Source organism: Ixodes scapularis, unplaced genomic scaffold (genome assembly GCF_016920785.2).
Source record: "Ixodes scapularis isolate PalLabHiFi unplaced genomic scaffold, ASM1692078v2 PGA_scaffold5__190_contigs__length_132052651, whole genome shotgun sequence".
NCBI classification, from domain to species: domain Eukaryota; kingdom Metazoa; phylum Arthropoda; class Arachnida; order Ixodida; family Ixodidae; genus Ixodes; species Ixodes scapularis.
The window spans coordinates 59237010-59249039 of record NW_024609880.1 but is presented as its reverse complement, the minus strand read 5'-3'; the positions used below and the strand labels follow the sequence as shown (position 1 = coordinate 59249039).

Below are 12030 nucleotides of genomic sequence, written 5' to 3'. Positions count from 1 at the left end.
ATATTAGTTATGTGTCAATAATGTATTACCACTTTAGAAGTACTTGGCAAGGCCGTAGGCGAGAGGAGCGTGGTTGGCGTAGGCGAAGGGAGAAGCATGCACGACTGGGGCGACATGAACTGCACGCACGACCACTGGGGCAGCCTTAAGTGACAACCGGGTGTGGGCCCTCGTCGGCGGTAGAGAAGAACGGAGCGTCGTCTGGGACAGACGTGAGGTGAGGTAAACTTTATTGGGTCCAAGACTGTTAGATCCCCGCGTCAACCGAGTCTCTCTTAGGGAGAGACCCTTGACGAAGCGATCCATTCGGTCGACAGACGAAACGCGATGTTCCCGGCGGCGTCCGAGGCCAGCTGGACTAGAATTTTCTGAGTCGTGGGGTCAGGATCCCGCAGGAAGGATTCCCAGGCGCCTGGTTGCCTGGCTTGCTTGATGAACTCCTTATTCTTCGAATGAAGAAGCAGCTCCGGACACCCCCAGAGTATATGGTGGAGTGTAGCGATCTCGCCACAGTTCCTGCAAGACGGGTCGTAGGTATCTGGGTACCACGAGTGCAACTGCGCCGGGTTGAGGAAGGTCTCCGTCTGGACTTGACGGAGGATGGTGGATTCTGCCTTGTTGAGAGTGCTGTGAGCCTCTGGGTAGGCTCGGCGTTCTACTCGGTAGTGGTCCAGCACCCCCTTAAAGGTGTAGAGGTTGTCGTGGTTCCACGTGGCGGAGGTCGAGTGCTCACTTGGTGTGCTAGCCCGGTTGGTAAGAGCGCAGGCTGCACTGTGAGCACTCTCGTTGCCTGGGAGTGACGCATGGGCTGGAGACCACAGTATGCGGACTGGGTGGTCAATCAGACGATGACCAGTGGCGATCTTGAGGGCTTTGTCAGAGATGTGACCACGCATGTACTGGCGGATGGCCATCTGGGAGTCACTGACGATGACTTTCGTGGTGCTGAGGGTGAGGGCCAAGGCGATGGCTGCCTCCTCTGCCTCTGCACTGTTGCTGGTGTACATGCTGCCTGCCGTGAGGATTTGGCCGGAGCGATTCGTAACTGCAAGGGTCATTCGACCCCTGTCAGCTGAGGCTGCGTCGACATAGGTCACCTCGGAGTCGTCGTAGCCTTGCTGTAGAGTGTTCTCCAGAGCCTTCACTCTGGCCATGCGTCTGCCTGCGTCGTGCACTGGATACATGTGACGAGGCAGAGGCGAAATCTTTAGTTGCTCGCGTAGCTCGTTTGGAAGCCAGCCTCGCGTACTGTGCCCTGTTGGGTGGTAGTTGATGCCCAAAGATGTGAGGATGGTTCTTCCCTCTGTGGTCAGAGATAGCCTTTCATAGTGGGCTATCCTCTGTGCCTCAATGATTTCCGAGAGGGTGTTGTGAAGCCCAAGCTTCTCGAGTCGCTTGGTCTCTGTTGAAGGTGTTAGGTGAAGCGCTTTCTTGTATACGCAGCGGATGATGCGATCGATGGCATCCCTCTCCGTGAGTGTCAAGTCCAGGAAGGGTGCAATGTAGGCAATCCGGCTAATCACGAAGGCTTTGATAAGGCGAATGACATTCCGCTTTTTCATCCCGTACCGTTTTCCGGCGATTCTTGCTATGAGTCTTCCTACCTGCTGTGCGTGGTTACGGAGGACTCCGATGCTGTATGTGTTCTTGCCATCCTCCTGCAACCACAGACCGAGTATCCGAAGTCGCCGGACCCGAGGGACGTCTTTGCCTCCGACCTGCAGTATGATGCCTGAGGGAGTTTTTACCGTGGTGCCGGCCATGAGTAGCAACTCCGACTTTTCCTGACAGCAGGCTAGTCCGCGCTCCTTAGCGTAGGCCTCCACGATGCGTATAGCTTCTGCAGCGAGTCTTGGATGGCGCCATCGCTTCCTCCTACCATCCACAGAGTGACATCGTCTGCGTATATGCTGTGGTGAAGGTTGGGGATACCTTGTAGTTTCGTCGGTAAATCTTTCATGGCGATATTGAAGAGAAACGGAGAGAGCACTGCTCCTTGCGGAGTTCCGACTCCGCCCAGAGTTTGCAGGTCAGATTGGAAACCGCCGATCGAGACCTGCACCTGCCTACTTGATAGGAAGTTCTGTATGTATTTGAAGATGCGCTCGCCCACATCAATGGAGTTTAGCCCACGGAGAATGGCTGCGTGGCTGACATTGTCGAATGCTTTGGAGATGTCCAGCCCGAGTATGGCTCTGGTGTCCCTTTTGGGTGCGTATTCCCTTGCCATAATCTGATGATACAGTCGGAGCATCACGTCCTGCGTCGAGAGCTTGGGTCTGAACCCGACCATCGTGTCCGCGAAGACTTTGTTGGCCTCTGCGTACCTGTTAAGGCGATTGAGTACGACATGCTCCAAGACCTTCCCGAGACAGGACGTGAGCGAAATGGGGCGCAGGGCTTCCAGTTGAAGTTTTTTCCCAGGCTTGGGTATAAACACCATCTTCGCAGTCTTCCAGGATTCTGGGATTTCTCCTTTTTGCCAGCAGACGTTGAAGTATGATGTTAGCCGGTCAATCTCTCTGTCATCCAAGTGCCGCAGTAGCTTGTTGGAGACTCCATCAGGTCCTGGAGCGGAGCGGGTCTTGAGCTCTCGGATCGCAGCCATGACTTCGAAGGGTCGGAATTCTTCTTCTAGCGTAAGGTTTGGCTGGCCCGTGTATTCCATCGCAGGTGTTGGCGGAGCTCGTCCGATATACTTGTTTTGTACTTCTTGGACAAGCTCGTTTCCATCTCCCTTGAATGAGTTCAGGATACACTCCATCTGATTTCGGACTGTGGTTCGGCTTTGTCCGGGGTCGAGGAGATGTCGAAGGATGTTCCACGTCTTTGGAGTGTTGGGAGCTCCTTCGAACTCGTTGCAGGTGTCTTCCCATTGCTTAGTTGTGAGATAGGTGGCGTGACTCTCGATGGTCTTGTACAATGTTGCGATTCGCTTGCGTAGCCGACGATTTCCTTTCTTTCGCCTTAAGCGTGCCTCAAGGTTTGTCTTCATTTCCCATAGGTGCAGGAGCCGACTGTCCGCCGCGGTCAGATTTGCTTCCTCGGGAATGTTTCTTGTGGCTGAGGCTTCAACTTCTCTGATGCCTGCGGTCCACTGATCCAGGTCCTTGATCTCTCCGTCTCGGTCCACTTCGTCAAGCTCCTGCCTGAAAGTGTCCCACTCGACCACTCGCAGAGGCCTTCCCATGGGCTTCGTAGGGCCGCGTCTCAGGAGGATGTTGAGGATATAGTGGTCACTGCCCAGAGTTTCCAGGGTGTTGTGCCATTCTGCGTCCAAGCAGTGACCGAGTGTGAGGTCTGGTGATGTGTCTTTGTATCCGCCCGTGGCTTTCCGAGTTGGCTGCGTCGGGTCTGTAAGTAGGTCCAGTCCCAGGGTGGCAATGTCCTGCCAAAGCTGCCGACCCTTAGCGCTGTCCCGCGGATAGCCCCATGACATGTGTGGTGCGTTAAAGTCTCCAACGATGAGCAGAGCTTTTCCCTTGGCCATGTCTATGGCGGCGCGCAGGAGCTGGTGAAACGAGTGTCGTGCCTTCGGAGGACTGTATACATTGAGGATGAACGTGCTGCGATGGCTCTTCTTCTTGCCCGCCAAGATTTCGATGAAAGTGTGCTCGATGTTTTCGATGCCGGTTGAATGAAGTTGTGCTGGTAGGTTCCGTCGCACTAGCGTGGTGACTCGTACGACCCCTGATGAGTTGGTGTGATTAAAGGCTTGGTATCCCGGAATGGTGATGGCCTTCCACGTTTCTTGTATGGCCAAAACGTCTGGTTTGCGTTCTGGTGGTAGGGATTGTAGGTACTGGTGAAGGTGTCCCCTCTTCGGAGCCAAGCTTCGACAATTCCACTGCCACACAATGCAACCTTTACTTGTCTTGGCCATTGTTGGGTTGTGGGAGTCTGTCAAGGATGGTCTTCAAGTAGCGCTTTACTTCGCGCATCTCGCCTTCCAGCTAGTCTATGCGTGTGTCTATGTCTTGGTGCAGAGGTCGATCGCGGTTGATATTTCTCCGCACGGGCGACACCAAGTCTTCGGTATCGGCGGTTGTAGACGTCTCCCGCCGAGAAGGCAGGAGCGGGAACTCCTCTGTCCCTCGGAAATGTGGCTGTGATGATTGAGTGTCTGATAGTTGTCGGGCAGTACTAGTATTTTCCTGTGGGGTTCGGTTTTCGTCGGATGTTCCCTTCATTTGTGGATTAGCCTCGAGCAGACTTGAGAGCAGTTCTTTAACCAGTGGAGTGAAGGTGTGATGAAGGATCATTTCCGTCGCTACACACTTTTGGTGGAAGTCATTCAGCACCTCCGCGGAATTCCCCGAGTGTCCGCACATGCACCGCGCTGGTGTCGCATGCCCTCTCGAAAGAGTAGAGAAGAGAGGAGGAGGAGCAGCAGCGTGCGCCTCAGGCGAACTGGGAGGGGGACGGCCGCGATCATTTGGGGAGACCGGGAGCCGAGGCTGGTTGGGGTCGGCTGCCAGAGAAGTATGCGGGAGGGTTGGGTGAGTCCCACTAGCTGTTTTGCAGGGGAGGCTGGTTGGTTCCGCGGGATGCCTACTGCTGTTGTCATTCCCGCTCCGGCTTCTCTCAGACGCGTTGGAGGCGGACCCGTCTGTGTAAGGACGTTTTTCTTCCCTCTGGTGTTCTTCTTGGAGCAGCGAAACAAGCGGTGGCCAACTTACTGCCCCCGTCCGTCGCATATCGATGTCACCAAAAGGAGGCTCGCTCCGTGCAGGCCAAAATGCACCGCGGGAGGATGATTCCGGCAAACCAAAGGGCTCGATATGCCGACCTCCAGTCATCGCTCTCCGCAATTGGGACCGCTCACTGGGTGACGGAACGGATCGGCAGCGCATATCTCGTCTGGTCATCCCGCCATCTCCTCGGCTGCACCGCATGAGTGGACGATTGCGGCCGCAGTTTGACGATGATAGGGGCCCCCGAGTATCCATGTCTCCACGGATCCAGGTGCCCCCGTGTCTCGAGGAGGATCTCTCTCCCCTGCGTTGCGACACAGCTGCACCGTGGCACCGAGTGGGGGTGGTGGGTTTTTGGCCCACAGAGAGCTCTGCGTTCCGGCTCGGTGTTTCCCGACCTGCATGGAGTACACGCGCAAAGGTAGGTCTGCCTTTCCATGGGTTGTTTTCTGCTTGTGGCGGTTCCGATATTGATGTTGATGTGAGTGGGGGCATCTCCATGGAGGTCTGCCGGTCGTGATGGCGATCCCTTTGAGTCGTTTTTTCTTCTTTAGCCGGATAAATCCTGTACCACCGCGGGCCCAGAGTCACGTGGTCAGGCATACTTGGGCCCTCAAAAAAGACGAAGATTGACGTGCCTTTTCCCTTACGGGCGATGTCCAGGATGGTCCCTTTTGCCTCCACCATAGTCCGAATCACCTGTAGAGAGTGTTCGCCGGCCATGCCATGCACTGTTCCCACGGAGGCGTTTGTCGGCGTAGCTGGGAAAGAGCGCACCGGAATTCGGACCAGGTTGCGGACGAGCGGAAGCCTGTCTCTGGTTTCAATGTAGGGTGTGTCAACCGCTAGGATGTTTTTAGAAGGATTTAGTCGGATGTTTGTGACGGCCGTCTTGCTGAAAGCGCTTCTGATTTCTTTAGAAATTTTGCTCCGTTGTGTTGCTTCGAATGGGCGACTTTCTAGCGAGGGATGAAAAAGCACGGTGTAGAGTTTATCGATTTGGTCTGTTGGCTTTTTGAGTTTTCTCTCCGATCGGTATGTGACCAGCGTGTAGCCATCCTGGGTGAGGAATTCGGCAGGCGCAACCCCGCATGGACGGCGCTCACCTGGCGAATCATGACTGGTCGGTGCTGCTGTTCCGACGCTAGGCTCCCCGTCGGGATTGTTCCCCCTAAGGCACTCGAAGCTGTTCGATGTCGGCACGTTCACCCCCGTTGTTTCGCCGTTGTTGGTGCTTAACTCGGGTGTCTCGTTGATTACCCTCTCCACGGGCATGGGGATGGGGCGCGAGACGGAAGAAGCCTCTCGCTGAGTCGAGGACGCTCCCGGTGAGTCCGGGGCACGGCCGGGGGGTGAAGGGGGAACCGCAGGAGGCGCGTATTCTCTCTCTCCGTCTTCCGAAATGGGTGACGTTGGCCGAGTCGGGGGCGCGTGGGCGTGGCCTCCCTCCAGGCATTCCGGGAGGCCGGCAATGGTCCCGGCTTGAATCTCGTCGACCGTTGGGGCCGTCCTGACCGCCGGCGCTCCCGATTCAATGCTTTCAATGACGGGATGCCGATGGTTGGTGGTCTTGAGCTCGGTAGCCTCCCCTGAACCATTCCGTTTTGTATCCATGGGAGTCGCTGGAGCGTGGGCGCCTCGAAGACGCAGCGGTCGGGGGCGAAGGCGTCTTGGGCTCCCTGGAGCATCACGTCGATGGGGGGCCATGTTGGATTTGGCCGGCGTCTTAAGCTTCCCTTCTAAACCATCCCCGGGTCCCGTATCCGCGACCGGGTCTTAAAATTTATCTCGTGTTTTTTTTCTACGCGTTTGCGCTTTGTTTTGTGCGAATTGATTGATATTTAACCTTCAGAGATTTTGTCAAAAGAAGTAAAAAGACGGGAGCTCACGTGAAGGTGGTCGAGCTCCGTGCCGGGCTCGTTGGTCTCGACGGTTGGATGGCAGCCGTTGGCATCGGCCACGTACTTCACTACACGGCCGACTCCGAAGGCATGAACGTAGCTGTAAGATCCGATCTTGTTGTTAAACTCATCTTCGGTATCCTGACGGGTCATACGGGTTCCTAACTCGTCGACGCTGTCGAAGCCGTAGCTGTATGTTTGGGTGGTTCCTGTGGGAGAGACTATTGAATCTCTTGACGTTTAAACAATTATTTACGTTCCTACGTAGAATGAATAAATGGTTTTCTATATCATTCTCAGGAACTTTACCATTACAACTTATTTAATTGTTCTCCCTCTTTTCTTGTGAAATTCAGTTGTCTGTGTTAGGAATTGTTTTTAACGAAATTAATTTTGGCTTTAAAAGTACACAATTTTGTTTCATAAAACAGTTTTAACGTCGTCTACAAAAAGAATGGGAATATAGGTTTTAAAACAATTTAAAGAAATTAACTAGTCACAAAAACATTGCGCATTGATACATTTATGGAACTGTGGATCCCTTGGGTGTATTTTTGCCCAAGAACAGCTGGTGTCAATACGCTGGATTTTAACTGGTTTTATGTAAAACATACTCTTGTATTTCAGTCATCGAGGTATCATTATATATGAAATAAGAACTAAAATGCGTATGCATTGTCAGCCTACTCATGTGTTCAACAACAACCCCACATACCACGTAGGCAAATATATTAAATAAAAGACCTAAAAAAAATTTTTTTTTGTTTGTGAGAGGTTTTATAATAATTGAAGGAATCCGGGCGCCAGAATGCAGAACGCCAGAACATCAGGACACCGATCACTGGGAATAACATGATCGCACCTTAGGGAACACGATGAATGTTTCTCGTTTAGAAGTGAGAGTGACAGATCTGTAGTATCCCAGAGTTTATATAGGCGGACTGGTGTTTTTACGACACACCTTCAAGAATGGCACCTATAATTTCGTAGCAATAGTTCTGACAGAACTTCCACGTCAACCAGTGTTCTTACAGTACCTCCGCACCTAAAACGTAATAGAATTTCAAGACAAAAAAAACGACGCGAAGATTGTTCCTGACATGTCTTATTATCTAGCAAGAGATTCAAACCTCAAGTATTAGAAGTCGCGCTAATCTTGACAACTCTAGTCGCAATAGAAAATATTTTTCATGTCTGTTTTAAGAGATGTATTATAAATTGTTTCTGAGTATTCCACACCTACGGAGTAATGTTAATAGGTGCGACGAAAAAATCTGAAAAAGAACAGTGATAAGTGCATGCGAAAAAATTGACGAAAACAGGAAATAGCATTCATTCAACCGTCGGCGTGAACCCAGCTCAAAAGAACGCACGGCCACATGTCCTGATAAGTTTGAATGGGATTCTGGAATTGTATAATGGGACTTAAATGTAATAGGTGAAAGAGTGAAAAACCTACACCAAAATATGACTATTAACAAAATATTCAGAAAACAAAATATTTACAATTTAAAAAAATTTGCGTTTCGAATCTTTCTTACGGTAACTACTTGACGAAAAATGGCAAATTTGCCAAGCACGTTCTTGCGGCCATAGTTTTCTTTTTGGGGAAGCTAACTTCACGGGATTGCTCTTCGTATTTTTAACACGAAAAAAATACCAAGATGCTTTATCCTCTCCGCGTTCTTGATTCAGCTCTCTTTTATCTCTGTAAATAACCAGGTGCTTTAAATTGTCGAGAAAATCAATCAGTGCGCGTGTCACGTTGTACAATGTAATATAACTGATCAGGAAAATAAATTGTAACCTCCTTACTCGTAAGTATAGTCTGACGGACCTGGTGTATGCGCCAGCCCGTTCTTGTGTCCCTGATTTCTCTACACCTAAGTTTACTACGCGGAATTTGCCCTTAGTAGTTTGTAAGCTGAAAATAATAAAAGGAAAGCCCGTGAACAAACCTTTGAAACTGTACACCAGACACGCAAGTTGGTGTCTGGAAAACCGATTTATTCCGCAAAGAGAAACTTAAAAAAAAAAAGCTTTTGTGTCAGTCTTTTTAATCATAACACTTATCTTTGAAGTATGTGTTCAAGACAGAAGGATTAAAAGTAGTTCTTTACGACAAAAGACATAAAGCTGCCTTTAATCGTCCCTGAAGTAGGGTGCAACAATATCCTAATCATTGAAATGTTATCTACTCAATTCCAGACGTGTTTCACACAGTGAGTAGAAGGACCGCAGAAACCACTCTAGATCAAAAATATTGCTACTGAGTGTTTTTAAACGCTCTGGCTCTTGTGCTTTGCTGCATTTACTTGTGCGTATTTGTTTTAATTTAATGTTTAGACACAGGTTTTATAAATGATTACTGGATCTTCAGAAGGCCCCGTGCCATCCATGACCACCCAGACTCAGTGATGAATAGAATACGCATAAGTTGAATGTTTCAAAAACAGACTTTAATGTCATTATTTCGTAAATCTTTAAGCACGTCTGCCGAGCGTCAAGGTGAGTGGAGCATGACCCACAGAGTAGGACACAGGAGCAGCATGCTGAGCGTAGACAACAGGAGCTGCTCGCTGAGCATAGGCAACAGGACCAGCGTGGACAGCTTGCAGTGCCACAGGGGAGGCGTGAACAGCCTGCACAGTGATTGGTGCTGGGTGAACAGCCCTCAGAACGACTGGCGCTGGACGAACAACCTTTACGACGTCTGGATGTGGGCCTTCAACGGCGGCGGAGACGGTCGCAGCGTCGGCTGGCTCGGACGTCTTGGTGCCTGGTTCGTTGGTGTCAACGGTGGCGCGAAAACCGGCAGCGTCGGCGATGTAGTTTACGGTACGGTGGACGCCAGCAGCGTCCGTGTAGCTGTAGGAGCCGAATTTGCCATTGAACTCGTCACCGGTCTCTTGCCTGGTCAGTCGTGTTCCGAATTCATCGGTGTTATCGTATCCGAAGCTGTAGGGTTGGGGAGGCTGCATGGTGGAAAACATTCTTGTTAGAATTGGTCATAGTTTCGTGGGGCAAATACCTGTAAATTTGTTATATATATATATAGGTGTCCTTTGTGCTTGTTAGTGAGGTCGTCAACACATAGGCCTTCCAGAAAATGAGGGTCCGCATATTATCCATGTGCGTATGGGCGACATTCGACTTCGACAAGCACCAGTACCGACCAGTGGTACTGGTGCTTGTTTGAGAAGCATAATTTAGCCATGTAACTCTTTCATATAAAGGTTATTGAAATGTATGTTAAATATTCCAGCCAACTTTCCACTGTCATGAGAAAAATACCTATAAGTTGAATGAAACCAGGCACACATATTTCAGCGTAACACGAAAGTTAGATCTCGGTCAACTTTACTTGATACATATTTTGCGCGCCTCTCTATTTTTTTGGCCACGAATTGTGAGCTGCGTGACATTAACTGCAACTATATAATAAGTTGGATTTCCATTCAACACAATAATTATCATTCCAATTCTTAATTAAATTAAGATGAAGGTTACTCCCTATAAAAAAAAAAAACATGAAATGGATGACATATATTATGTTTAGAGTTCAAGAAACTGTCTGGTAGCATTGAACCTTGCGAAGTCAAAGAGAACCTCGAAACCTACGGAAACGCGTGTCTTTGGCCTTGAATTAAGCATCATCCCAATAAAAATTGGCGTACATTTTTTTTTATTTCTACAGAGTAGTGGTTACAACATATAGAATGCGTTGCGTCTATATCATATCTCAATATTTTGCAACCATTTAAAGCTAGGAAAAATCGCTTCAAGTTTGAACCTTATAATAGACATTTTATTTAAATATAGAGCCATATTTGAAACAATTATGATGCATTATTTTTTTCTGGTGTCAAGGCAAAGATGGAAAAAATACAAAATTTTAATTCACACACCCCGTTTTATTTTTGTTACCTTACGAGGAAAGATATATAAAATATTTTCTTCACATTGATTATAGATGTAGAGTGGGCGAAAATGCATGCTGGCAGAGCGGAGTAAAGTCCGGAATCCAAAACTTCTAAGCCGGGTGCCCCCAGTGGCTTTGGGTATTGGGAGGCTGGTTGCAATGAAGGGCACTGTAATGGCCTGTTTTCAGATTTTCACAAGATTTTCCATCGCTCAACATGCCAAAAATACACCATGACGTTTTTTTTTCTATCTCTGCTATCACTACGTTGTTTCAGCTGGCATTTCCGGCAAGTTTAACTCGCTTAATCTGGGAAACACGCATCAAATTTGTGTGATTATTATAATTTTACAGGTATAATTTATTTACAGCTATAACCGAGTGGGCTAGCGCACACCAGCAGTTGGAGCAGTTGGAGCGAAAGCTCGCGCTGCAGACCTTAGAGATCATGGGCTCAATCCCCACCCCTACCTGTTTCGATCTGGACGAGGACCGTACCGGCGGCCGGTCGTGTATCACTACTGCGTGGCGCAAGTTAAATACCTCAGTCTAGAGGTTGTACCGCACTGGATAAATTTCTCCTCTACAGCTAGGAGACGAGTCGTCCGTTGAGGCAGACTACCGTTCTGGGCAGTATAAACACACACACACGCCCAACATCTACACCTTTCACCGCTAGTACGAAACAATATATGTACTCACGCTATTCTCGACAGTAACTTGAGCGGCCACGTAGGCACACAGGCAGCAAAGAAGAAGCTGAAACCAACAAATACATGATAAATCATCTACTGCCACTGGCGTAGTAAACATTGGTAATAAACGCCCTGCAGCCTCTAGGGAGCTGTGAATCACAAGCAAATGTTAAATTACCAAAATTAACAATGTAAATGTTTAAAAGGACGCGATCAAAACTTAAAGACTGTAAAGGAGCTCTATTGTAAGACCGATACAGAATTACACAAAATTCAGAATGGATTCCTAGTGTTTTTGAGGCGGTTAAGCTATGCGCCTACCAAAAAGCAACGAGGGGCAATCAAGTACCTTGGAGAACATGGTCAGGTCTGTTCGTCTTGGTAAGAAGTCGAAGTAGTGATGATCTGCTATTCGCGGGCTGCTTTTATACCGTTCTGAAACTCTGAAGAAAGCAAAGACGGCAGCCTTTTATTGATATCAGCAAAGAACGCGAGGCCGTTTTTTACAGTTCCGTTCATTGCTTAAGCACATAACTGATTCTGAAGTGAAAGAATGTGAGAATAACACGTATAGTGCGTTTCATCACCTATAGTACCGGCGGCATAAGAAAATCGGCAGCAACTTTTATTTCCAAAATACTATCATGCATGAAAGGCAGTATTCCCGGGGCGACTTTATAAACCTGTCTGGACGACATTATTTTGTCGTTTTGAAGGGTGAAGAATGTTTCTTTAGATCAAATTCCCAATTTTATTGATTGTGGAAACTGAATGCAAAGGGCACATGACGTCCATTTCCTCGCCACATTTAGCGGAGA

The 12030-nt window shown here is 49.0% G+C and overlaps 2 protein-coding genes across 2 annotated transcripts; both read right to left on the bottom strand.

Annotated features, from left to right (window-relative positions):
- Window positions 1-275: 275 nt before the first annotated feature.
- On the bottom strand, window positions 276-3883 carry LOC121838145. The gene is made up of 2 exons (XM_042294221.1): window positions 2656-3883; window positions 276-1549 (listed from the first exon to the last, which is right to left on the bottom strand). Exons 1-2 carry the CDS (start codon window positions 3881-3883, stop codon window positions 276-278), a joined length of 2502 nt encoding a protein of 833 aa, XP_042150155.1.
- Window positions 3884-9078: 5195 nt separating this feature from the next.
- On the bottom strand, window positions 9079-11573 carry LOC120840993 (cuticle protein 16.8-like). The gene is made up of 3 exons (XM_040211813.2): window positions 11562-11573; window positions 11220-11276; window positions 9079-9570 (listed from the first exon to the last, which is right to left on the bottom strand). Exons 1-3 carry the CDS (start codon window positions 11571-11573, stop codon window positions 9079-9081), a joined length of 561 nt encoding a protein of 186 aa, XP_040067747.2.
- Window positions 11574-12030: the final 457 nt, after the last annotated feature.

What these genes read in the sequence shown, in the direction of transcription:
- LOC120840993 (XM_040211813.2), bottom strand. An exon ending in AAGTTACTGTCGAGAATAGC is followed by an intron (nt 9,571 to 11,219) that starts GTGAGTACATAT and finishes TCCACCATGCAG; the next exon opens with CCTCCCCAACCCTACAGCTT.
- LOC121838145 (XM_042294221.1), bottom strand. Translation starts at nt 3,883, where the DNA reads ATGGCCAAGACAAGTAAAGGTTGCATTGTGTGGCAGTGGAATTGTCGA. An exon ending in ACCTGCGATGGAATACACGG is followed by an intron (nt 1,550 to 2,655) that starts GCCAGCCAAACC and finishes TGAAAAAGCGGA; the next exon opens with ATGTCATTCGCCTTATCAAA.